At 38.0% G+C, this 27809-nt stretch overlaps 2 protein-coding genes across 7 annotated transcripts in view; both read left to right on the plus strand.

Annotated features, from left to right (window-relative positions):
- The window catches only part of LOC137005449 (sialic acid-binding Ig-like lectin 14), a 48463-nt gene extending 30654 nt beyond the window's left edge, over nucleotides 1-17809 (plus strand). For all 3 annotated transcript variants that reach the window (XM_067366365.1, XM_067366364.1, XM_067366366.1), the window contains 5 exons: nucleotides 15148-15174; nucleotides 15501-15542; nucleotides 15938-16006; nucleotides 17517-17535; nucleotides 17704-17809. In XM_067366365.1, the coding sequence (XP_067222466.1) occupies nucleotides 15148-15174; nucleotides 15501-15542; nucleotides 15938-16006; nucleotides 17517-17535; nucleotides 17704-17766 (220 nt within the window). In that variant the 3' untranslated portion in view covers nucleotides 17767-17809. The remainder of the gene's footprint in view (nucleotides 1-15147; nucleotides 15175-15500; nucleotides 15543-15937; nucleotides 16007-17516; nucleotides 17536-17703) is intronic.
- Nucleotides 35-10508, plus strand: LOC137005447 (uncharacterized). 4 transcript variants are annotated; one of them, XM_067366360.1, is made up of 6 exons: nucleotides 35-564; nucleotides 1673-1823; nucleotides 4928-6011; nucleotides 6119-6274; nucleotides 6620-6712; nucleotides 10177-10508. In XM_067366360.1, the coding sequence occupies exons 3-6, from the start codon at nucleotides 4953-4955 to the stop codon at nucleotides 10468-10470; spliced, it is 1602 nt and encodes a 533-aa protein (XP_067222461.1). In that variant the 5' UTR covers nucleotides 35-564; nucleotides 1673-1823; nucleotides 4928-4952; the 3' UTR covers nucleotides 10471-10508. The 4 variants fall into 4 exon arrangements, with proteins under 4 accessions (XP_067222461.1, XP_067222462.1, XP_067222464.1 ...); XM_067366361.1 differs by lacking the exon at nucleotides 35-564 and adding an exon at nucleotides 1896-1918 and having other exon boundaries at nucleotides 930-1810; XM_067366363.1 differs by lacking the exon at nucleotides 35-564 and having other exon boundaries at nucleotides 930-1823; nucleotides 6620-6716; nucleotides 10177-10301.
- Nucleotides 17810-27809: the final 10000 nt, after the last annotated feature.

The raw sequence follows: 27809 nt of genomic DNA on the forward strand, positions 1-27809 counted from the left end.
TCTAATACGCTCTTCTGCAACAAGCCAAGAAAAAAACAAATCCTCTAGAGGAAATTTATTCAATCTGCAATTTGATTTGCATTTTAATTTTGGTATTTATTTATTCTATTTTTTTTAATGAGTAGAGACTTAGTTATCAGCAGGAATTAAAGTTGTGGGACTGTATACTATCTCTAATCCATACTTTATACTAGGACAATAAATGGTTTATGTATTAAGCCTAAGGAATACATTTATATATATATATATTTATATATATATTATATATATATATATACACTGAAAAAAGTGATTTTGGAGAGTGGTAAATATAATCTGTGGAAACCATATAAAATGTACATGATTATTGCAGCCAGCCAACGAATTCTAAAGTAATGGGTAAATTCTACATATACTACCCATTCGTCAACAGTAAGAACCATCACATAGAAAAATGCAGTAAAATATACCCCCAAACCGTGAGTTTTTTTGCTTTAAATTGCGCATGCGTCAGCCCGCGTTTTTGAGTGAGTGTGGGCGACGCTGGATCCTCTCTCTGGCTGCCATCGAACAGCAGAAGTGAAGGTAAGATATTTACATAGGAGTGCTATATATATATATATATATATATATATATATATATATATATATATTTAATTATGAGATATTACACTTCACTTGTATTCGGCTTTCGTTTGTTTAACATGCCAATACTTGAAATTAAAATTTGAATCTGTTGCTGGCGTCACCATGGCCCGGGACACATCAAGCCACGTCGGACCGTCGGTCAGGCAACTTGGTTTATTGTGTTCCACGCGTCGGTTTGATGTGTTCAAATAAACAAATTGACCCCGACGAAAGCAGACGTGCCGTTGCTAGGATGAGAATGCGTTGACAAGCAACGGCACGTCTGCTTTCGTCGCTGCTAGTTCTTTGCCATCGGTTTGTTGTGTCCCGGGCTTTCACCGTCTGCACAACTGCCGGTAAGTTGAAATGCCGTCGTGGTGTGCTTTTTACAAGATTAGTCAGCATGCATGACTGTGTCTGACCGCTGGTTTTAAGGTTAGAAACTAGTCAAAGCCAGCTTTTTCTAATATATTGAATGGGCGCAGGATTAAAAATAAAAACATAGTAACGTTACCACTGTATCCCACGAGTGTGTGTGAAAACACCAACTGTTGCTGCACCTAAGTTTTTTAAGGAATTGTGGGATCACGTACAACATTTTAGAATTGATTTTATATTATATTTGTTATTGTTAGAACATCAGTGCTTAATAAATGTTTTCATAATTTTGTAATATGTTCTGTGAAACACATTACATCTATGAAGCTAATTATATGAAGCATGAATATTAATATATGTAATTGCAATGCCTTTATTTAAGTCAGTACACAGTCTGTTATTTCTGCATGACCGGCCCTTGTCAGACAGACAGACTGCCCAGATCAGAGGAGCACTGATAAACTACCATATTTCCCCAATTAATCACCGGTCTGCAAATAGCCGCCTGGTTCTTTTAAACGTCTGGGGTTATAATCCATTTTGCATATTAAACACCCACCCGAATAACCAAAGGGGGTGATTATTTGCATTATATTGAGGTAAACCCAAAATCATCTGTACAAAATCTAACCCAGGTGCATGTCTGATAATTTGTTTTGTGTAATTTTTGTTTTTATTTCTGTTGCAGGCAGTCTGTGTATGTGGACACTCACTATTTGCCCTCTCTTCAGTTCCTCTTGTCTGTCCTCCACAAGCAGAGACTCACTGATAGACCACTGTTACCAGTTCTAGTGTTGACACATCCACCCACATCCCCACCACAAGTGTATCCTTTACAGGTATGCAAGTTTTCCAAATAAAATAAATCACATTGTCCTTAAAGGTATAGTTACCTTAACTAAAGTCCTCAGTTATGGGAAAATGAACTGGAAATGTAAGTTGTGCAAATTCACAACATCAAAAAGATTGAACCTGCTGAAACACAGCAGACTAATACATGAGCATTTAGGTCGAGTCCACTCCATACCCTGCCTCTATGCAGATTGTCCTTGCACAGTCAAGACATGGGGTGCATTAAGGACACATTTGTCAAGGCATCATTCTCAGTCAACCCAGCCAGGAAACATTTCGTTTACATGCATTGTCTGTAATTCATGCTCTTTTGACAATGAGAGGCATTTTTTTGAACATCTTGGTGGCCATCTAAAAAAATTTGAAACTGTGACATGTGTTTTTGAGGGTTGTGATTACAAGACCAACAAATATACAACATTCCACAGCCACAAGAGTAGAAAACACAACCCACATTTGTTGGAAGATTTCAAGACTAATGTTCTTTATCAACACCAAAACAACCCGGATGAAGAAAGTGATTTTGTTGAGGATGAAAACGACTGTGGCTTAGTCCTTGAGGAGGATGAGGACTTGAACAAAATTATTACTAAAAGAGTGGGGTTGCTCCTCCTGAAAATGGAGAACATTTTTAATGTCTCAAATTCATGCATTAATGAACTAGTAGAGGAATTTCATTTCCTTACAGCGTCTGCATCTGGCCCCGTCATTAAAGAGATCATTCTGAGTACTTTGAGAAAACATGGCTGTACATTTGAAGACTCAGTGATATCAGAACTGGTCAAAGACCTTTGCCAGCTAAGCCCTGTCTGTGCTGCTTTACGAGTGGATGGGCCTTTCAGCAGTAAGTTCAGGAGAGAGCAATTTAGTAAGGAGCATCTCTCATCGATTGAACCAGTTGAGTACATACTTGATAGTACAGTGAAAAATCATTTCAGTATATACCAATCCTCCCATTATTATCTCAACTTGTGAACAACAGCCACATTCAAAACACAATATTACAAAACAAAAAGCCATCTGATGCCTCTTCTGGATACAAATCGTTTAATGATGGATCTTTACTAAGAGAAAACAGCTTTTTATGTGAGGATGAACTTAAACTCCCACTCATATTATATATAGATGACTTTGAGATATGCAACCCTCTGGGAACATCCCGCAAGAAGCATAAAGTCACAGCAGTGTACTGGGTGTTCGCAGACATACATGCCACATTGAGATCTACACTGACTTCCATTTACTTAACCATTTTGTGCAAGGCAAATGATGTCAACCAGTATGGCTATGCAAAGGTTTTGGACCCACTGCTCAGAGATTTGAAGTCCTTTGAAGATGAAGGTATTTTTGTTTCAAGTCTGGGCAAAGTGGTCAAGGGCACTGTACTTGCTGTAGTCGCTGACAATCTTGGTGCTCACTCAATAGGTGGCTTTGTTGAAAGCTTTTCAGCTTCACATTTCTGTCGCTTTTGCATTGGAGAACGGTCACAGATCCAGGAGCATGAAGTAGGAGAAGGACTGTTTCCTCCACGGACTAAGTCCAACTATGCCATGCATGTCAAAGCAGCACTGTCTGATCCAGCAGAAGGTCACCACTGCGGAGTTAAAAGACAGTGTCCCATCTCAGACAGACTCAGTAAATTTCATGCTATATCAGGTTATCCCCCTGATGCTTTGCATGATTTGCTCGAAGGAATTGTACCTGTGGAAATATCACTCTGTCTTGATGTGTTAATCAGAAAGAAATACATCTCTCTTCAGGAGCTCAACCATTCCATACGTTGCTTTCCTTACAAATGGAGTGACAAAAGAAACTGTCCACAACCCATTGCCCCGCATTTCAACTTACGAAAAAGCGTAGGAGGTAACGCACACGAAAACTGGTGTTTGTTGAGAATGATGCCACTCATGATTGGTGACAAAGTCCCAGAAGATGAGCCTGCTTGGGAGGTTTTGATGAACCTTAAAGATGTTGTGGAGCTTGTCATGGCTCCTCTCCACACAGATGAGACAATAGGATACATGCAAAGTAAGATCTCAGAACACCGTTACAGATATTTTGAAGTGTTCCCAGAGGAGAAAGTTCGACCAAAACACCACTTTCTCGAGCATTATCCATGGCTTACAACTGTTTATGGGCCACTGGTACATTTCTGGACTATGCGGTTTGAAGCCAAACATCGATTCTTTAAAAGGATTGTGAGGCAGACTGGGTGTTTTAGAAACATTCTCATGACAATGGCAAGAAAACACCAATCAATGATTGCGTATCATACCAACAATTGCAACAACCAAAGGCCAGCACTGTCAGTGTCCCAGAGGACTCTTGTGGCAGTTGATGTTCTTAAAGATGGCATTAAGGAGTCCTTTGCAAGGAAGTTCCCTGGGGAAGAGTTTGTGAACATGACAAATAAAGCAACCATTTTAGGCACAGACTATAATATTGGCATGGTGCTGCCGTTTGGCTCAACAGGAGGCCTACCTGACTTTGGAGAAATCCAGCAAATAATCATTGTGCGTGAAACTCCTGTCTTTGTTCTGAAATTGCTTAGTGGTTGGTATTGTGAACACCTGAGGAGTTTCAAAGTAGAGCCAACAGGAGAGACAGAAATCCTTAAACATTCTGAATTAAAAGAAACATACCCCTTGGCTGCATACAATGCAGCAGATGGCCGTATGGTGACCCTTAAACACTTCATTTGCACATAAGAGTAAGTGTAATGGGTTGATTTTATTTATGTTGTCATATCAAATATGTGTGCACTTTTCAAGTAGATATTGAAACAATTACTTAACAGCTGTATGGCCAGGAATCCTGTCTTATTTATTTATTGTAATGTTTATTTAACGGGGACGATTGCCACAGAAAATGGGAAAATGTGATGCATACTTACTCTCCTTTTTTCTCCTCCTTTCCTCATCTACATCTTCTTAAAATAATAATGACAATCAAAGATTATTTATTGAAATTTCCACTGAACTAAATATCTGTTTATTGCTTTGGCAGAAGAATATTGAAGCAAACCTATGCAAGTAAGCTCATCAACTATTAATAACCTGTCTCAATTTCGTTTCTTTCTCTGTCTCTACAGCTGAGGAAACACACACCAAACAACAATGGCGGTCCATTTAAGAGTCGTTTTAGAAGAACACAACATTCAAAAGCTGAAACTTCCAACAGGAATTCCAAATACAGTGGAAGATCTTGTTTCCATAGTTACTGAAACTTTTCAATTGCATGGGGAAATTGGACTACTATACCAAGACAAACACTTTGACAATGAGTTTTTCAGTGTCACCTCAACTGCTGACTTGTATGACAAGGCCACTGTTAAAGTGATCCTAAAAGAGCCGACGATAACCCTTGACCTACACCCAGTACTTGAATCATCTACATTGAGTTCAGTGAGCACCTATCCTGCAAGTACTACTGAAACGGACATCTGCCCTGCAGATCATGATGCATCCTCAGAGGTGTCAAACTATGCATCGTCAAGTTCCAGTGACACCATTATTCTCCCTGATTCATGTCGCTCTGCTGCATGGCCAGTGCCATTCCAAGTACCGGAGTTTTCCCGAGACCTAGAACTCATCCTCGCAGAGGCAAACAACTCATATGATGCCACTGGAAGACACTTCATGGATGCCAGTGTTAAATCAGCAATAATGCAAGAGCTTGCAAAAGTAATTTTTTCTTACACTGCTTACCCAACCAATCAGCAAATCCTCTCAGTGGCTGAAGCCTTGGTTTCTAAGTTTCCGTGTCTTAGGGAGCCGGGATCATTTGCAGGCTTATATGGCTGGCAGCAGCGCATAAAAAACAAGATGCACAATTACCGTGCCAAGCTAAGATCTCGAAAATATTCTTACCCGGAAATTGAAATCAACACCTTAAAAAGGAAGCATCCGGGTGATGCAGTGCCTTCGAAAAATATAAAAAAGCCCAAAAAAGCAGAGGTTAATTACCTCCCTCCGCACCCTACTGGTGAAAGCCAAGAGACTCTGGAGAAAGAGAGGCTTGAATTAATTTTTGAAATTACAAAGAAAAACAATGCAAAGATAATTGCAGATAAAATGAATAAAACCTTCTCTAGCCGAAGAGTTGAAGTGGTCAGCCTCAGCCCCTCTGTGGGTGTGTTTAAAGAAAGGTGGCCAGCATTATTCACTGAGGCTCAGGTGAGAATGTCTTGTAATTTTTTCTTCCCACTAGGATACATTCATGTGATTACTATGAGAGCTGGTCTTTAATTTAAAATGTAATTTTTGGTCCTTTTACTTCCTAGATCAAGGAGGAGTTTAGACGCATCACAACAGTTTCCTTGGAGGAGACATTCATGCGGAAGCTCGATGAGTACACACCAGGTCTTTTGCGGCTAATGCGTGCCAAAGGAGGAGCAGCTGGTTGCAAGATGCGTCCTCTGCTGGACACTTTAAATGACGTATGTTATTTAATTTTTTCACAAATATGTAATTATTGATATGACTGAATTAAAAGTAAAGTAATTTGTAAACAATTGCTTTGTTGTGCGCAAAGTTGAGCTCCTTACCAACTTAAACCTTTTAACATCAATATGTGAATTCGGTCTTATCCATCTATTTTCTTTACTGCTTTGTCCGTTCGGGTCACAAGATTTTTGAGCCAACCCAGCATTTATCAGGCGAAGGGGAAGGGTTCACTCTGGACAGTTCGCCAGTCTGTTGCAGGGCCAGAATTCGGTCTTAGTATATGTAAATCACTCCCCACACCGCTAACAGTCTTATCACTAAATTGTATCTCCCTACAGACACAGAACATTGAGAAAAAAAGAGATGCTGTTGTCTGCTGCCTCATTAACTACCTCGGTGAAAGACAAGAAGATCTTTTCCATGACTGCCAGGTATGTCATATTGATAACAGATTTTTGATTAACTCAAGGGATCCTCTCCTCTCCTCTCCTCTCCTCTCCTCTCCTCTCCTCTCCTCTCCTCTCCTCTCCTCTCCTCTCCTCTCCTCTCCTCTCCTCTCCTCTCCTCTCCTCTCCTCTCCTCCCACATAGGGCTGGGCGATATGTCGCATGAGATTGTCACGCGCATTTCGTCAGTAAAGCCGGTTCCCTGATTACCGCTAAATCGCCATCACCTGCTTTCAAATGGAGCGGCATTTAATAGACAGAGCCGTAGATCACTGAAAAGCCACGCAATATCGCGTTCATTATCGCAGATGAATTGCCTTCAATAATGAACGCGATATTGCGTAGCTTTTCAGTGATCTACGGCTCTGTCTATTAAATGCCGCTCCATTTGAAAGCAGGTGATGGCGATTTAGCGGTAATCAGGGAACCGGCTTTACTGACGAAATGCGCGTGACAATCTCATGCGATATATCGCCCAGCCCTACTCCCACATGGAAAGAACCTATATAAACATATTTGTTTCAATATAGGTTTTGATATAGGTTTTTAATATATGTGACATATATAAAATTGGCCGTTTTCCTATGTTATATGTACATATATGTACATATATGTGTATATATATGTGTATATATACAGTACAGTCCAAAAGTTTGGAACCACTAAGATTTTTAATGTTTTTAAAAAGAAGTTTCGTCTGCTCACCAAGGCTACATTTATTTAATTAAAAATACAGTAAAAAACAGTAATATTGTGAAATATTATTACAATTTAAAATAACTGTTTTCTATTTGAATATATTTCACAAAGTAATTTATTCCTGTGATGACAAAGCTGAATTTTCAGCATCATTACTCCAGTCTTCAGTGTCACATGATCCTTCAGAAATCATTCTAATATGCTGATCTGCTGCTCAAGAAACATTTAATGTGTACAATTGTACAAAATATTTGTGTACAGTATTTTTTTTCAGGATTATTTGATGAATAGAAAGTTCAAAAGAACAGTGTTTATCTGAAATCTAATCTTTTGTAACATTATAAATGTCTTTACTGCCACTTTTGATTGATTTAATGCATCCTTGCTGAATAAAAGTATTCATTTCTTTAATTTCTTTTCAAAAAAATAAAAATAAAAATTCTTACTGACCCCAAACTTTTGAACGGTAGTGTATAATGCTACAGAAGCTTTGTATTTCAGATAAATGCTGTTCTTTTGAACTTTCTATTCATCAAGGAATCCTGAAAAAAACTGTTTTCAACATTGAAAATAATCATAAATGTTTATTGAGCAGCAAATCAGCATATTAGAATGATTTCTGAAGGATCATGTGACACTGAAGACTGGAGTAACGATGCTGAAAATTCAGCTTTGCATCACAGGAATAAATTACTTTGTGAAATATATTCAAATAGAAAACAGTTATTTTAAATTGTAATAATATTTCACAATATTACTGTTTTTTACTGTATTTTTAATTAAATAAATGAAGCCTTGGTGAGCAGACGAAACTTCTTTTAAAAACATTAAAAATCTTAGTGGTTCCAAACTTTCGGACTGTACTGTATGTGTACATATATGTGTATATATATATGTGTGTATATATATGTGTGCATATATGTGTACATATATATGTGTTGTCACAGATCCCTTGTCTCCAGAACTCCAATTCCCATGATCCTCCTGTTCTCCACACCTGCACTCACTTCCCTCGTCATCTCCCCATCATCACATATCATCATCACCTGGACTTCCTTGTTAGCACTCCCTATATATATGGACTCACTCCCTTCACTCCTTGTCTGTTCTAAATGTTACATCGTATTTTATATATGTCACATATATTAAAAACCTATATTGAAACATATGTTTATATAGGTTTTTTCCATGTGGGACCAATTTCACATGTTCGCACATACATAAGTTATTGCATAATTTTTTTCGTTAATTCTTAGTTTTTGCCTTGATAATAGAAAATATGAGCTAGGCATCATGTATGACAGTCAAAAATGAGATATGAGCTACAAAATGACCAGATCCTGCCATTAGCTATATAGAAGACATATCTTGTATGTATAGGACTTATATGTGGATATGAAGAAGCAATACAGGAGACCTATATTTCCTGTATATGCACATATATGCACCTTAATTTTGCCTATATGTGGCATATATATGCATATATGCAGCATATATGCAGTATATATACGGCATACAGTACAGACCAAAAGTTTGGAACCACTAAGATTTTTAATGTTTTTAAAAGAAGTTTCGTCTGCTCACCAAGGCTACATTTATTTAATTAAAAATACAGTAAAAACAGTAATATTGTGAATTATTATTACAATTTAAAATAACTGTTTTCTATTTGAATATATTTCACAAAGTAATTTATTCCTGTGATGCAAAGCTGAATTTTCAGCATCGTTACTCCAGTCTTCAGTGTCACATGATCCTTCAGAAATCATTCTAATGTGCTGATTTGCTGCTCAAGAAACATTTATGATTATTATCAATGTTGAAAACAGTTGTGTACTTTTTTTTCAGGATTCCTTGATGAATAGAAAGTTCAAAAGAACAGCATTTATCTGAAATACAAAGCTTCTGTAGCATTATACACTACCGTTCAAAAGTTTGGGGTCAGTAAGAATTTTTATTTTTATTTTTTTGAAAAGAAATTAAAGAAATGAATACTTTTATTCAGCAAGGATGCATTAAATCAATCAAAAGTGGCAGTAAAGACATTTATAATGTTACAAAAGATTAGATTTCAGATAAACACTGTTCTTTTGAACTTTCTATTCATCAAATAATCCTGAAAAAAATATTGTACACAAATATTTTGTACAATTGTACACATTAAATGTTTCTTGAGCAGCAAATCAGCATATTAGAATGATTTCTGAAGGATCATGTGACACTGAAGACTGGAGTAATGATGCTGAAAATTCAGCTTTGCCATCACAGGAATAAATTACTTTGTGAAATATATTCAAATAGAAAACAGTTATTTTAAATTATAATAATATTTCACAATATTACTGTTTTTACTGTATTTTTAATTAAATAAATGTAGCCTTGGTGAGCAGACGAAACTTCTTTTAAAAACATTAAAAATCTTAGTGGTTCCAAACTTTTGGACTGTACTGTATATGCAGCATATATGCAGTATATATGCAGCATATATATTATCATATATGTGCATATATGCTGCATATATGTGCATATACACTGCATATAGGTTTCATATATGCGCATATATACACATATAGGTTCTTTCCATGTGGGCTCTCCTCTCCTTTCCTCTCCTCTCCTCTCCTCTCCACCTTCTCCTTTTGCCTTCCACTCCCCCTCTGCTCTCCTTTTAGATAAACTGAAATATATTGAAACAGCATCTTAAGTAAAATAAAAATGTGTATGCTTTTTGTTTGTTTCTTTTTAACATGTAGGAATGTGAGGACTACACAGACAAAACGATGAAGGTGATTGTGAAGCACAATGTCATGGCTGAGGAGGATCCATCAGATTTGTCTATTGTGATCGAGGGAAACCAAGTGATGGAAGGATGTGGAAGCCGAACAAAGGCATGCATACTGCTGATGGGACTCATTTATGCAATCAACATCGAATATCCAAAGGAGCTGAAGAACACGTTTGAAGCTTTTCAAAAACTTTTTTTGGAAATTGACGGGGCAAAACTACTGAAAAAGGTCCACAGCCTCAAAAATAAGCTCATGCAGTAGACACACATTTCCCCTGTTGTTCGAAGAGGATCTTTTGTCTGGACATACTTTTAATGGAGTTGTAATGGAGTGTAGTTTTATATTTTTCTTCTTTTTCCCTTATTTGCTCCACACACAGACACAGATCCATCCACTCTCTCTCAGCCCACTCTATTGCTCTGTGATTTCCCCCAGATTGACAGAAAAGGAATACCAATAGAAAGTGGCCTGAAGAATTTTGATCTCTCCTTCTACCCTCTGTCCCTCCCCATTTGTTTGTTTCTTTTATTCTCATCCTATCTTTTGAGAGTGAGAGCAAGCTCAAAAACTAAAGAATGTTGGTGTTCTGTTTTATCTTTATCCAGATATTTGATACTGTACATGCACAGAAACAACCATGTGGAGTTTGTGTGTGTGCTTTTGATTTTTAAAATAGAATAAGTGGCATGTGTTGTTTGCAGTAGCCAATTATCCAGAAACAACATTTGAAACTGTTATCTTAGTGAGTTATAAAAAGTCAATTCGTTCATTGTTGTGTGAAGCTGTTGTACTTTATTTAGCACTTTATTCTGTGTTTTTTGATAATTTGGTGCATCATTGCTGCATATAAACAAGGCTGTTCGGTTATTTGTTATATGAATACCTGGACCACAGATTTGGTCAGTCACTGTTGTGTAAATCTGAAGAGACACAAAGAGTTTAGTCTAAGAGTTTAGATACAAGAAAATCTTAATGTGATTGGACATCCAGCACTGCTCTGATCTCCTCACTTCTCCTTTCATTTTCTCTTCTCCCTTCTCTCCTCACTTCTCTTTTCCGCTCTGATCTGGATGTCCTAAAACAGGGATATGTTTTATTATCCAACATTATTGAAACAACATTTGATAGATCAGTGAGTTATAAAACAGGTTCATTACTTGACATGTTGTGTAAAGCTGTTGTGCTGCACTATATTTTGAGTGTTTCATAGGATTTTTTGGATTAAAAACATTGATCTGATGAACCATCTGAATGTCTTTATTGTGGGGGGTAAATTTTACCTTCTCTGAATAAGTAATTGTTATTAACTGATATTAATTAACTTTGATTTGAAGAGATAATTTTTACCTAATTTTAATGAGTAAGTAGCTGTTGAATATATACATAAATGTGAGGTATTGTTACCCAATTTATGCAAGCATTTAATAGCTTTTTACTTCAGATAGTTTATACTCAATATATGGGATTAAATCTACCCCACCAAAGTCGATGCAAATTGTTACCTCACATTTATTGGGTAAATTCTATAGATTAGTTTTTACAGTGTATATATATATATATATATATATATATATATATATATTTGGGTCTTTAATACACTTGTTACCCTGAAAAAAAATATTACTAAATTATTTTTATGTTACAAAAAGAGAAAGAGATCAGACAAAGAGTCAAACTGTATATGGTGCTGATGTGTTATTTTCAGAGGTGGGCAAAGTACGTATCTCCATTACTTGAGTAAAAGTAAAAGTACTACTGGTCAAATATTACTCCATTACAAGTGAAAGACAGATTTTTACTTAAGTAAAAGTTCAGAAGTACTTGCTTTTAAATATATTTAAGTATCAAAGCACACAGATCTGTATCTATAATGGCCTGTATATTAGTGCTTTCAGAATTAACAATAAATTATTGCGTCCTCTGTTTAACACATTAAAAATATTTAACTCAATTAATGTAGCATCCTTTTTTTTCTGGTATCCTTTGGTTAGCGTTACAGTATATATTCACACTGTCATTCATCAAAAGTAAAAGTAAATGCATTATTGTATTATTGTTGCATGTCATTACTGTCATCATCATGATGGTTTAAGCCAGTCAGTGATGCTCCATCTGACGTGCTAGCATACAACTACCTTAAACTCATTTATACAAAGGCAAAATAATACTAAAAAAGAAGGGTTTCTACATTGTGTTTATTTGACAAGATTCTAAGAAGCTAATACATATTTCTGAAAGGACTTCAGTTAACATTATTAGCCCAACTATGTTTTTGCATGCTAAATAACATAATTGTTGAACTGTACCTGTGTTAGCGGTGTATCCATAAGGCTATGCAGCTTGGCAAGCAAATCCATAAAAAAAAAAAAAAAAAAAAAAAAAAACAAACAAAAAAAAAAACTGACCATGCTTCATACCAGTGTTAATTTTGACAGCAAATATTGACTTAGTTTTAGTCTTAGATATAGACATAGTCTTTTGATTAAAATGGCATTTAGTTTCAGTTGACTAAGTATAATAAGATTTTACTAGATTAAATGAACTATAATTCAGTACTTGTGCTCTGGTGTCTGAGAGGCAGCTTTCTGTGTGCACACAGAAACCCAGATTGAACTGAGTTCTCTTTCGCATCGTCACCCTTCTCAGACTTATCCACATGTCTGCTCTTCTCTCTCCCAGACATTTACATTTTTTAGCGTTTTATTAAACATGCAGCAAGTGTATGCTAAGTTATGTCCTGCCAGATAGATCAGCACATTACATTTCAAATCTCACACAGGACATCAAATTCTGACTGGATCTTTTCCCAAATCATCCCTCTCTAACATTTGTGTCTCATTTTTATTCATATTCAGATTTTTCAGTGTTTGTCATTCAAATCAGTTTTTTTTTTTTATTTAGTAGTCATCTCATTTTTGTCAGTGAAAAAAATGTAATTAATGAAAATAATGACAAAAATGATTTGTCAACTAAATGAGCATTGCTTCATACTGAATCTTTAGCTCTAAAAGCACAGACAATTTCCATCAAGCTTTCACCAGAAATTAAAAGTTTAGACACCTCAATATGCTTCTGCAGGTTGGACGGCGAGTTTTTGAAGGCTGTGATATGGTTTGTTTTGGGCAAAACAAAAAATTAAATGAATATTTAATCTTTTCAGAAAACTAAAACATACTTTCTAAGTATGGCCATGGGTGCACGCATTGCGTCGAGGAAGCGCCTTCTATTTTGCCATCAACTGATCAGTGTTCAAAAAATTCTTGGAAATCATGAACTTCACATGACCCTACAAGAGTTATTACTGATTACTGTGATTACTGTCTGCTAAATAAATAAATCATCCACTGACTTTCAAAGTAACTACATAGAAACAACTTTCTACTTCGAGAACCTTGATAGAAATGTAGTGGAGCAAAAAGTAAGATATTTGTCTTTCAAATGTAGTAAAGTTAAAGAAAAAATAATACTCAGTAAAAATAATACAAAGTAAAGTACAGATACTCAAAATGTCTACTTAAGTATAGTACTCAAGTAAATGTACCTTGTTACTGTCCACCTCTGGTTATTTTGGGTCATCTGACTTGAATGTGGAGAGGGGAAGTACAATGTGTTGAAAGAGACTTTCCTGCTGATAAAGCACACAGATCTGTTTGCAATATCTATACTGGCCTGTATATTAGTGCTGTCAAAATTAACAATAAATTATTGCGCTTCAGTGTTTAACACATTAAAAATATTTTACACAATTAATGCATCTTTTTTTTTTTCTAGTATCTTTTGGTTAGCATTACAGTATATGATCACACTCTCATTCATTCAAGTGCTTTTAAACCATTCAAGTGCAAAAAGAGAACTAAGATTAGTTTATTAAATTGCTGCATATTTCCTACCTGAATATTACTGTTAGACCTGAAAATCTTAAAGTGTTAGGATTATGTCTGTCTAAAGTTTTTTTAGTTTGCTAATTAATTCAGTTCTCTCAGTTTCCCCACTTGTTTGTATCCTACGTTACTGATTTAATTAGTGTCCTCAGTTCAGGTGTGTTTTGTCAATTAGTCTTGGTTGCTCCTTGTTTCCTTTGTATAAGCCCTTAGTTTCTGTCTGTTCCTTGTCTTGTGTTGATGTTATGTTAAGGTATGTTTGGTTGTTCATTTTTCCTGTTCAAGTTTGTCACTGGATTAAAAGTTCTATGCAAAGATTTCCTTCGTTGTGCAGTCTTTATCAACCACAGACCGTAACATAAAGGACTGTTTACACGGTTACATGTTTGAACAACAAAAGCAATAACTTGAAGATTTCATATAAATTAAAATGTGTTATATTTTAAAAGCCTATTAAATAATAAAAAATAAATAAATTTCAATTATACTGTAATGTTGAATGGCTATAAGGCTAAAAATGAGAAGAAAAAATTCAATGCTACGTAGTAAAAAGATGCAATTAAACAATGTAAATAAACCACTTTTTATGTTGTTTCTACATTAATTTGGATGTTAAATGTGAAATTATTGAAAAAGAAAAATGGTCTGATGACAGGTGGTTTTAGGGGTAGGTGGGTTGACTTTGACTTTTGAGAAGTATTAAATTTAATTGTGTCTGATACTTAATCAATCACACAGTATTAATGTTTGTAACGTTTTGGTTTCTTAATTGTAAACAAACAGTCAGAAGCTGTTGTGTTACACTTATATTTAGTTACTGAAAAAGTCCCCACAGTACAGCACTGTTTTTGAGGCAGAATCTTCAGTATGGTCACAATGTTCATTTTTAAATATGGAAATATGTCATTACCATTTCACCAGTTTGTGGTTGTATCAATTAATGTTTTGCTGTCTTTTTGTGCAGTTGTGGGTGACATGTCAAACATTAATCTTTAAATGAAGAAATGACAAGATTAAATGTTCTCATTTGCATTTTTTCTGTTCCTCTTTGATTTAGGAGGTCTATTTGGAGTAGATTTTCAAGGTATCCACACACTTCCTCTTCAGTCTGCTAATGACAGTCTGTTTGCTTGTGTCACTGCAAAGACTATATTGCATAAGTACTATATGGCATCTTTTTGAGCCCATTATCTGCTTCTAGTAAAATAAAAAGCTTATAATGAACAAAGTGAATTAAGTGACTGTTACGCCCTTGAAACAAATACTGTGTTTAAATTAGTTAGGGAACCATAGATTTAAAGCATGTAAGAGCTATGTAGGCCAGCATTTTCACAAACAAAAATGTAATTTGACTTAGAAATATATGTTCTGCTGATCCTTAAGACTAATATCTATTTTTACATTTTAAAGGAGAGATCAAGGGCGTCAAATTGACAGGAATTTTGACAGCAGGTAGTATCTTTCTTAGTATGATTTTTTTATTTTTAAATTATATAATTTAAGGATTTTTGATAAATTTTAATTTAACCATGTATCAATTCAACTGCAGAGGTCTGATGCAAATAAATGTTTTTGTTGTGTAAAACAGTAGATTATTGTGATAGCAACACAGTTGCCACGTTTATTTTTTTCAGGGAATGCATGAACTGATGAAATGTCTTAAAAAAATACATATTATATATACACACATATACACATATACATATATAAAAAATTATATATATATACACCTTGTTGTGGACAGTTACTTCAGTATTTTTGTTATGTGCAACTTTTACTATATGGTAAATTTATATAAAGCTATCATTTACTACTTAAGTATGACAGAGGTCTTCGAATCTTAACAGGGCAAACAACGCATGTATGGTGTCAGGAAACAAGCCTTTTGACAAACCTCGTATGCCATCACCAAAGAGGTACAGAGCATGTGAACTAAATTCCAGTCTCTTTATAGATTCATGGCATTTAAAGGGGGGGTCTAATGCTATTTCATGCATTCTGACTTATTTACACAGTTGAAGATTTGGATTATCATGGTAAACATGGCCAAAGTTTCAAAATATGAGTTGGACGTATGACAGTGTATTTAGGGTTGTGGACATGTATCGCTGTTTTTTTTTTTGTTTTTTTTTGAGTGTGGCCTTCACGTATAAAGGGTGGAATTCCTTGTCTGGGCACTTCTCCCTGATAAGCGTGCGCACACACATCACCCACAGCAAAAGCACGAGCAAGCTCATCAACATGCTTCGGTCGGGATTAGGGCTGCACGATTAATCGCATGCTATTCTCACGCGCATTTCGTCAGTAAAACCGGTTCCCTGATTACCGCTAAATCACCATCACCTGCTTTCAAATGAAGCGGCATTTAATAGACAGAGCCGTAGATCACTGAAAAGCCACGCAATATCGCGTTCATATCGCAGATGAATCGCCTTCGATAATGAACGCGATATTGCGTGGCTTGTCCGTGAACTACGGCTCCGTCTATTAAAAGGCGCTCCGTTTAAAAACAGGTGATGGCGATTTAGCGGTAATCAGGGAACCGGCTTTACTGACGAGACACGCATGACAATCTCATGCGATTAATCGTGCAGCCCTAGTCGGGATAAGGAAGCAGAGAGATTTTTCAACAATGGCTGTGGCCTAATTCAGGTGCTGCAGCACATCCTGATATTGCTGAGTTAGATGCGTTCCTGGGTCAACATATTTTGTTGATCCTGGAACAACATTCCAGTCTGAAAATTTAGTCTTAACCCTATTTCTACCCCTAAACCTAACCCTACCCATAAGTTATCCCAAAAATCAGAGGGAAATGATGAATAACACCGATGTAGAAGCACAAATTCATGATTTTAAGCCTAAACTTGACAATCTGTAAACTTGTCCCTCAAATCTGATTGGTTGATTTGAATGTTGTTCCAGGATCAACAAAGATGTAAACCCAGGAACATGTTGAACTCAGCAAAATCAGGTTCTGCGGTGCTGCACCCTTCGAAGACCGCAACTAAAGGCTGCATACAACACAGAGGCAGTCTCATTTAAGAAAAGTAACCGTTAGATTGCAAAGTAATAAAGAAATTACAGTATTTTACACCACACAATGAATATAAGTCAATTCTATTAAGGTTACTTTTCTTAAATCGCACTCTCGAATCTTTAGCACTGCCCACGACAGGCACGTCTCCAGGAGCTCTTTTTTTCGGTACTCGGTACAGCATATCTATCTTTTATAAATATAATAAAACTAAAGACTTTTTGGAGAGATGAAGGATGCAATACTAGGTACTCAAAATCAACAGAAATCCAGAAATGAACCAAACCCCCCCCCTTAAATCAATTATCAATAATTAATTTGATAAATGCTTTAATCAATGTATTGTTTGTTGATTTAAAAAATCATTTTTTTTCCCACATGATTCACCTCAGTAAGGCCAAATGCTACTCTGTGAGTATACTTTATTCTTACATGAACATCTGTTAACTGCTAAGTGTTTGATTTCTTGTTTTGTTCTTATACTTTTGATTCATAGTTTGTGCATATCTGTGTTATTGCTAGATACTGTCTTATCTGACTTCTGTATCTCTTTTTTCTGTTAAATTCTTTCATTTGAAGGGTGATGATTTTGATGATGATTACATCAACATGGCAGACACCAAATTATATGGAAATATTTGATGAAAATGCCAGTAGACTTCATTTGCAGAGATCATGAGAGCAGACAATCCTATTACATATTTTGCATATATATATATACATATTTTACATATACATATATATATATATATATATATATATATATATATATATATATATATATATATATATATATATATATATATATATATATATATATATATATATATATATATATATATATATATATATACACACACACACACACACACAACTGAGTGTTGCATTTTAAGCCTGGCATAATTGCCTAAATATGTATGCATATAATCCCCTATTACTGTATTTACATATTTTGTTATGATGCTTACAAAACAATGGTAACACTTTACAATACGGTTCATTTGTTAAACATTAGTTAATGGATTAACTAACATGAACTAACAATGAGCAATACATTTGTTTCTGTATTTACTAATCTTCGTTAGTGTTAGTAAATGAGAATACAGTTGTTCATTCTTTGTTCATGTTAGTTCACAGTGCATTAACTAATGTTAACAAGCGTTTAATAATGTATTAGTAAATGTTGAAATTAACATTAACAAAGATTAATAAAATGCTGTATAAGTGCATTTCATTATTAGTTCATGTTAACTAATGAACCGTATTGTAAAGTGTTACCAAAAAAACATGACACTCTTATAAAAAAGGGATCATCGTGTGCTCATTCTATTGATTTAATAATTTTACTAATAATTTAAAACAAAATTGTAAAAAAAAAAAAAAGTTGAAATAACCCATTAACCATGAAAGTACTGTATTATGCAATCATTTTTTCCTTACATAGAACCTTTTTGGCAGTGTTCTTTAATATTAAGTCAAGAACCAAAGGGTTCTACATAGACCTCCACTGAACATTTTTCTAACATTGTACATTTTAAAGGTATAAAATAAAGTCTGTGCATAGTGAACTTGGAGCCTGAGTCTGTGCAGTAGTGAGCACAAAGTGGAGCCATGATAGCAAGGCATCAAATAACTAAAAACAAACTTATTTAAAGAATGAACACTTTAACATCAGTGTAATAACAACTGTCTAAAATGACAGAAACCATCTTTAGAAAAAAAAAAATATATATATATTAAAAATTAAAAATAAGTAGGCTACTAATATTTGTAATAGGCCAATTATAAATAAAATGTAAGTCAATTATAATTAGAATAAATAAGTATAATAAAAATAAGTATTCTTTAAAAATAAGTTGAATAATGCAAATTGATGCCTTTTTCAAACGCATAGCCATAGCCTCTAAATGGCAGATTTAAAGAATGTTACTGTCATTTGGCAAATAAATACATACAAATGTATTTTAAAAAAAAAAGTATTGACCAGTATTTACCAACATTTTATCATGTAGGCTTTATGGTACACATCAAGTAATTTGTAGTGTTAATGCTAATCAGCGGGTCCAATGGCTTGGGTATGCAGAGCATTCACAGCTTATATGGACCACACACCACTGATATGTTAAGTACATCCAGAAAGTATTCAAAGTGCTTCACTTTTTCCACATTTTATGTTACAGCCTTATTCCAAAATGGATTAAATTCATTTTCCTCAAAGTTCTACAAACAATACGCCATAATGATGTGAAAGAAGTTTGTTTGAAATTTATTAAAATAAATAAATAAAATCACAATGTACATAAGTATTCACAGCCTTTGCTCAATACTTTGTTGCACCTTTGGCACCAATTGCAGCCTCAAGCCTTTTTGAGTATGATGATGCTACAAGCATGGCACACCTATTTGTGGGCAGTTTCCAGAGATGTTCAATCGGGTTCAAGTCTGGGCCACTCGAGAACTTTCACAAAGTTGTCCCTTAGCCACTCCTTTGTTATCTTGGCTGTGTGCTTAGGGTCATTGCCCTGTTGGAAGATGAACCTTCACCCCAGTCTGAGGTCTAGAGTGCTCTGGAGTAGATTTTCATCAAGGATGTCTCTGTACATGTCTCGATCCTGACTAGTCTCCCTGTTCCTGCCGCAGAAAAACATCCCCACTGCATGATGCTGCCACCACCATATTTCACTGTAGGGCATGATACTTTCCTCCAGACATGATCCTTGCTATTAAGGCCAAAGAGTTCAATATTTATTTCATCAGACCAGAGAATTTTCTCATGGTCTGAGAGTCCTTCAGATGCCTTTTGGCAAGCTCCAGGTGGGCTGTCATGTGCCTTTTACTGAGGAGTGGCTTCTGGCTGGCCACTCTACCATACAGGCCTGATTGTTGGAGTGCGGCAGAGATGGTTGTTCTTCTGGAAGGTTCTCCTTTCTTCACAGAGAAATGCTGGAGCCCTGTCAGACTAACCATCGGGTTCTTGGTCAGCTCCCTGACTAAAGCCCTTCTCCCCCAAAGGAAGAGTCCTGGTGGTTCCAAACTTCTTCCATTTACAGATGATGGAGGCCACTGTGCTCATTGGGACCTTCAATGCTGCAGATATTTTTCTGTACCCTTCCCCATATCTGTGCCTCGATACAATCCTGTCTCTGAGGTCTACAGACAATTCCTTGAACTTCATGACTTGGTTTGTGCTCTGACATGCATTGTTAACTGTGGGACCTTATATAGACAGGTGGGTGCCTTCCCAAATCAAGTCCAATCAACTGAATTTACCACAGGTGGACTCGAGTCAAGTTGTAGAAACATCAAGGATGATCAGTGGAAACAGGAAGCTCAATTTTGAGTGTCATGTCAAAAGCTGTGAATACTTTTGTACATGTGATTTTTATTTTTTTTTTTTTAATACATTTTCAAACAAACTTCTTTCACATTGTCATTATGGGGTATTGTTTGTAGAATTTTGAGAAAAATAATGAATTTAATCAATTTTGGAATAAGGCTGTGTAACATAAAACATGGAAAAAGTGAAGCGGTGTGAATACTTTCCAGACGCACTGTAGTACTAAAATACTTTTTAATATGTGAGAGACAATGAAACATTTAGCTGAACTTTCAGTTTTGAATCTCTAGATGGCACAGACTGACAGGTCCTGAACTCAATCTGCTTGCAATCACATTGGTCTCTATAGGGCACAGCTGATTGGTTCCTGCTGTATCAGTAGCCAATGAGCTCACTGCTCAACCTTCAAATTCTTGGTCAGCATTTGCAGTGCGCTTTCAGAAACGCTACTAGAAACCCCCTGCTACGGGTAATTCGTGTATGCTATTTAATAGAGCAGCAGCATGTCATGTATGTATTGGCAATAGTAAGTCCCGTACTTGCTCTGCAACAGCAGCAGCAGCATCAATAACCAATAGCAGCAATAACAGAAACAGCAGTGTAGCAGATCTTTTCTGCCAACACCAAACATATCAACATTTTCATGTCCATTATCATGCCAAACACACAGAAATTTGTCATGACAGAACTGCATTTGTGTTTATTTTCATTTTTGAGAAATAATTTGCAGACCCCATGCAACTTCCCATTGACACTGTTTTAGAAACAAGCTGTTTTTAGTGTGTTTATTTCAGTTTATGACCAAAAAAAAATATATATAAAATAGCATCTTGTTTAGTTTGTACCATCCTAAATGTTTAATAAAGTGCACTGCAATACATATGCTGTTACTCTTTGCCATCTGTATTTCTATTACAGAAATATTACAGAATTAATGTCATTCCTGCTCTGTTTGGGCAGGTGGTTTCAGAATATGTTTTTCAGCATCAAGCAGAATGTCATATACCAACTTAAATTCTGGATGTTTCAGGGTAAAAGGATTTACCTGCTATTTAAAACCACAATTAAAATGATCTGCAAAAGGGGGGCACTTGTGATTTTTTTGGTACAGCCTGATCAAAATACAGAGTGATATACGCTCTGGTAATATTTTATTTTCACTTTCTCATCAAGTTACATGAGCTTTGGCGCTTAAATGGCTAGAAGATTATGTCAATATGCCTATCAAGGGAAGGACACGGCTAACAGTTCTGAATCTGGTGCCAATCACCCAAAAATGACAGCTGCATTGACCTGTTAAGCGCTGATCTAGAGTCCATGAAGAAAACGGTAACTGAAATGGAAGGCCTTAACGCATGCTCCGTAAAAATTGTATTTAGTTAACACTTGTAGTATACTATGGGTTCAAATGTACTATAAGTGGCATCTAAATACATTTTTTTTTAAATATAGAGATAGTATATTAAAATCACATTTTAGTTCATATTTAATGCTGTCTCAAAATAGCACAGTTGAGTACACTTAGATGTTCTTAAGATGATCTTAAGTAGTACTAAAGAAGAATTTTTAATATTAAGTACAAAATTAGTGCACGAAAATAGAGCACTTTAAGTACATTATAGAACTGTACTTTTTTTTTTTTTTTTTTTACCTGGGAGCAGTCACCACTCCCTCTGCTTCCTCTTTAGTCACTTCCTGTTTGTTGGCTTTTTAAAGTCCCTGTGAACCTGAAGTTGCAAACGACTTTTCTCCAGTGTTGTGACGTATTTCCAAGTGAAACGGAATATTGAATAGAGGGCAGGGATTTACTTTAGTCCTCCTCCTCTCTGGCTCATAGCAGACTAACGGTTGGAGGGGAACGGTTTATGTGTTTTCAACCCAAGCTGTCAAACTGACGTCATCAGGGAAGGAACGCCATTCCAGACCCAAAGTAACTTTTCAGATTTTGATTAAAGATTACCACGACAATAAAATAAATAAAGAAATAAATAAAAATTGTGTGTAATAACTTGCACGGATTATTTGTTCACCACAAGACTAGTAATATGCACTAACAAAGTAAACAGGGTCAATTTCATTTCATGCTGACTTTAACCAGAGACCATGTTGAGCCTCATTGCGAAGTATTGCCAGTTTACCTGCCTTACAAAGTGTTATTTTCCCTGTTGATTCTTTCTGATTACCTGTGTATGATTTTGCCTGCTTCTCGGTTTACCGATTGCCTGGATTATCCCTTTTACTTTGGTTGCCCTATCGGACTGATGTTTTGGTTTAGACCCATTGCCTGCCTTCTCACTATTGCTTCTTGGACTAACCCTTTGTACATCGACGGATTGAACTGTTCCTTTGGTTTTGACCCTCTGCCTCTTTTTCTGAATCTGTTTATTGCTATTGTCTACAATAAACAACAGCACATAAGAGCAGTCACTTTAGCTGTTGCACCACCACACAGATATACTAAACATAAAACTGGGGTTACTTTGTGTTCTCTCAGATATAAGTACAGATATAGGTAAACAGATTTTCAGATTATCAGATTAATGACAGCACAAATTATATGGATTAAAAGGACAGAGAAAAGTCTCAATATAGGCACAGTAAGTGGTGCGTGAAAATAAACATGAAATGGCCTTTATATAACAAGAAAGCTGTTGAAGAAATAAAACCAGCAGATGCAACATTCATTATCAAGAATGATTTGCTTCCCTTTTTCCTTGACATGATCTGTCATTAACGCAACATGAAGCGATTGCATAAACCGGCATAACATTAGTTTTATTCTTGTGCATGCACTAAAACAAAGACAGTTCCGTTTGTTGGTGGAAGAATGTGAACATACTGAACTGTTTGTGTTTCAGTGCGTGCAGATGGAATAACACCATCTGTAACATTTCTCTGCCGATTGTCTCTGTGCGCTTCAACTCTCACTGCACCACAACTGCTCCTGACTTAAAACACATTTAAATGAATTAGCGATCTCGCATTACACTGCGGATTTAAATGTGATGCACGAATTAAAATTATTTATTTTTCATGCAGTTAACGTTTCTGAATTTATTTGACATTTCAATTTGTGTAATTTTTGAGGACTGGTCAGCATCAGTTTAATAATTTGTTTAATAATTCATAATATTTGGAAGGCCCAAAGGGCTGCAGTCCATATTTCAAAGTGCAACGGGCCATACAATTAGCATTAATGGGAAAAAGTGTAGGCTATTACAGTAGGTGCAATGGAATGCATTAGAAATACACTACAGTAATAAAAGTTCTGATCAGATACGTGAATTTCTTTCACCATTTCAAAATATGTTGTTTTCTTTATTTATCATAATTACAAATATTTACTTTTGTAACTACTTTCTATATGTATATTTGCTTTGCAACCGTGCAAAATTGTGAAAAGTGCTATAGAAATAAATTTGAATTGAATTAAATAATAGCCTAGCTGATATTCAAAGCATGGGCAAATTATTGAAAAGGTAAAGGTCATAATTATAAAAAAAAAAAAAAAAAAAACTTCATGATTGTTTTTGCAATTCAAAACATACTAAACTTTTATCTATTCTAGACCAAAACTTTTACACTCAACATGTAGAACTCAAATACAGCTAATGTAATGGTACATTTAATCATAACAGGTCAACATAGAATTCAACAAAAATAAAATACTGAAGTAGTACTTAAATATTTAACAAAATTCTTTTGAGCTGTAGGCAAGTTTGAAAATTCTGCCTTCACAGCAACTGTTAGCAGAAACAAACTAGATGTTTCACTTCATACCTCATGTTTTCTTTGGTTTACACAAAAAGAAAGTGTCATCTAAAAAATTACACGGCATCATCTAAAAATGATTTTATCATTCTCATATTTGAAATACATGGTGAGACTTATGTCTTTAGCTGTCTTTAGTTCGTTTGTTTAGCAAAAGTACAGCAAAACCGATTGTTGGTGAGTGTGATGGCATTGGCTTTATGGCGTGTTTGAAACACATCAATCTATGTGGTCAATATGGTCTATGTGGTCAACTTCTGGTTCAACCAATGGTAGGATGTTGGGGCAGGGCAATGGGAGTCAAGGTTTAGCTTTAGCAGTTACTAGTCATGTCAGAAAGGGTGTATTTATGAGATAAAACTCATAATTAGGAGTTTTGGTAACGTCTCGGTTACGTATGTAACCCTCGTTCCCTGAAGGAGGGAACGGAGACGTACGTCAGTAGTGACCGACGAATTGGGATATCGCTAGAGAACCCCTATCAGCTTCGAGAGAACTAAAACAAGCCAATGGAATTGGCGTGCGATATTTGCATAATGCGCACCTCCCCTAACAGGTGGATATAAAAAGGGGGGCAGATGCAATCGCACTCTGTTTTTCGCTGAGGAGACAACCGGTGTCCGCACTGCAGCGAGGGTACTGAAACTGTGGCGACGGGACGTACGTCTCCGTTCCCTCCTTCAGGGAACGAGGGTTACATACGTAACCGAGACGTTCCCTTTCAGTCGGTCACGTTCGACGTACGTCAGTAGTGACCGACGAATTGGGATCCCAACTAAAACGCCACAGTTACGAAACCCCTTCCAGTGCCCAGCGCAGGCTCTAGCCGCCCATCGCACCAAGGGGACGGAGAAGGGGGCGAGCTTACGCCGGGAAGTCTACTGCTGTTCCGATATACCCACTAAGTAAACTAGACTACACTGGGGAAGCGAACCCGTAAGGAACGCTGCGGAAACCACTACCTACCCAGAGGGGAAGGAATTTACATGGAAAACATATGGACTGGCCCGCAGGGCAGAACGCATATGAGTCCCTGGGATGGCTCCACCTGAGTAGGGGGAGACTCATCTGACAGGAGAAAGCAGAAGCTCTGCTAAGGGAAAGACACGGGCTCACCGTAGGGAGTAACCGTGGACAATACACATATGGAATCACTCACGTAGACGGATTGCAACATATGGAACCCAACCAACAGACAACATCGAAGATGGATGTTGGTCTGGCATCAGACACTCCGCAATGCCCGAGCCGAAGGTGGAGGTGGAGGAACTCGACAGGGTTCACCGAACGGGGAACACGACTGGAGTCAACAGATGCACATATCCGGCCCAGGGGGCGGGAGTGGCATTGCAAGCCGACACGAGCACAGGTTCAACGCGTCTACCGGCTGGTGGAAGCGAGTACACGGGAAGAACCAGCTTACACGTAAGCTAAAAACCCTAGCAAACGTGTTGGGTGTCGCCCAGCCCACAGCTCTACAATCTGTCAGCGAGGCGCCATAAGCCAGCGCCCAGGAAGAGGCCACTCCTCAGGTGGAGTGGGCTCTCAACCCGAACGGGCAAGGCACGATCTGGGAACATAAGCCAGGGTGATGGCATCCACTAACCAGTGGGCCATCCTCTGCTTGGAGACAGCCTTTCCCTTCTGCTGGTCTCCGTAACAGACAAAGAGCTGATCTGAGGTCCTAAGCTTCAAGTTCTATCCACGTAAACACGCAGGGCGCGAACTGGACAGAGCGAAGCTAGGGCTGGGTCTGCCTCCACCGAAGGCAGCGCTTGCAGGTTCACTACCTGATCTCTGAAGGGAGTGGTAGGAACCTTGGGCACATATCCAGGCCGGGGTCTCAGGAAGATGTGAGAATCCCCAGGCCCAAATTCCAGGCACGATTCGTCGACCGAAAATGCGTGCAGGTCCCCTACCCTCTTAACATGAGGCCAAAGCAACCAGGAGGACGGTCTAAGAGACAGTACTTTTAACTCGACTAATTGCAAAGGCTCAAGGGATGACGCCGAAGTTAGCTAAGAACTAAGGTGAGATCCCTAGAGGGTAAGGAGGGTGGGCGAGGAGGATTCAGTCCCCTCGCCCCCCTCAGGAACCTGATGATCAGACCGTGTTTCCCCAGGGCTTGCCATCAACTGCATGGAGATGTGCAGCGAAGCGGCAACATACACCTTGAGGTTGGAGGGAGACAGCCTTTGCTCCAAGCCCTCTTGCAGGAAGGAAAGCACAGATCTGACCGAGCATGATCGGGGGTCCTCTCGTCTTGCGAGAGGAGCACCATTCAACGAATAGGTTCCACTTCAACGCATAGAGGCTCCTCGTGAAGGAGCTCTAGCGGAAGTGATGGTGTCTACGACCGCCTGCGGGAGATCACCCAGAACCTCCGCATCCCGTCCAGGGACCACACGTGGAGGTTCCACAGGTCGGGACGCGGGTGCCATAGGAAGCCCCATCTCTGAGTCAGGAGGTCCTTCCTCAGAGGAATCGGCCAAGGAGGGGCTGTCGTGAGGAGCATTAGGTCCGAACCCCGGGTCCGAGTGACTAATATGGAGCCACTAACAAGACCTGCTCCTCATCCTCCCTGACCTAGCACAGGAGCTGTGCGAGAAGGCTCACTGGGGGAAAACGCATATTGCGCAGGCCCCGGGGCCAGCTGAGTGCCAGGGCATCCGTGCCGAGCGACTCGCCGGTCAGGGAAAACCACTGGCCGAGGGCAGTTCCTGGGGAGGCAACAGGACTACCTGGGCCTCGCCGAAGTAGTGCCAGATCAGCTGGACCGCCTGGGGATGGAGCCGCCACTTGCCCGCAAGTGGAGGCTGCCGTAAGAGCTCGTAGGCTGCACGGTTAAGCACACCTGGGACATGAGTGGCCTGAAGCGACCTCAGATGCTTCTGACTCCAAGCAAGAGATGGCAGGCGAGTTGCGATATGCGACGGGAGCGTAGACCAGCCTGATGGTTGATGTACGCAACGGTCGCAGTGCTTGTCCGAGCGGACCAGTACGTGCTTGTCTGACAGCAGCTCCTTGAAGCGGCCCAGTGCAAGACATACTGCTAGCAACTCGAGGCAATTGATATGCCAATGCAGTCGAGGTCCCGTCCAAGACCCGAAACCGCATGCCCGTTGTACATGGCCCCCCATCCGGTGGTAGAGGCATCTGTGTGGACCACAGCGTCCAAGGGGCACTCCCGCCCGCAGGAACCACCGGATGAGGGTAGGGCGGCAGCTCCGTGTCACGAGGACACTGAGCGTGCTGCGCTGCCACGGCCATCTCGGGACCCAGTCGTGGAGCCGGTGTTGAAGCGGCCTCATATGGAGCAACCTGAGCGGCGTGAACGCGGCTGCAGATGCCACATGCCCCAGGAGCCTCTGAAGTCTTTCAGTGGGGCCGCCGTCCTGCGCTTGAGCGAACTCAGGCAGTTCAACACCGACTGGACGCGCTCCTCAGAGAGGCGCACAATCCGGGCGACCGAGTCTAGCTCGAGACTGAGAAAAGAGATCCTCTGCCCGGGGGCGAGTTTGCTCTTGTCCCAGCTGACCCAAAGACCCAACAGGCTGAGGTGAGCTAAACCATCTCC

The sequence above is a fragment of the Chanodichthys erythropterus genome, chromosome 17 (genome assembly GCF_024489055.1).
Source record: "Chanodichthys erythropterus isolate Z2021 chromosome 17, ASM2448905v1, whole genome shotgun sequence".
Lineage (NCBI taxonomy): Eukaryota > Metazoa > Chordata > Actinopteri > Cypriniformes > Xenocyprididae > Chanodichthys > Chanodichthys erythropterus.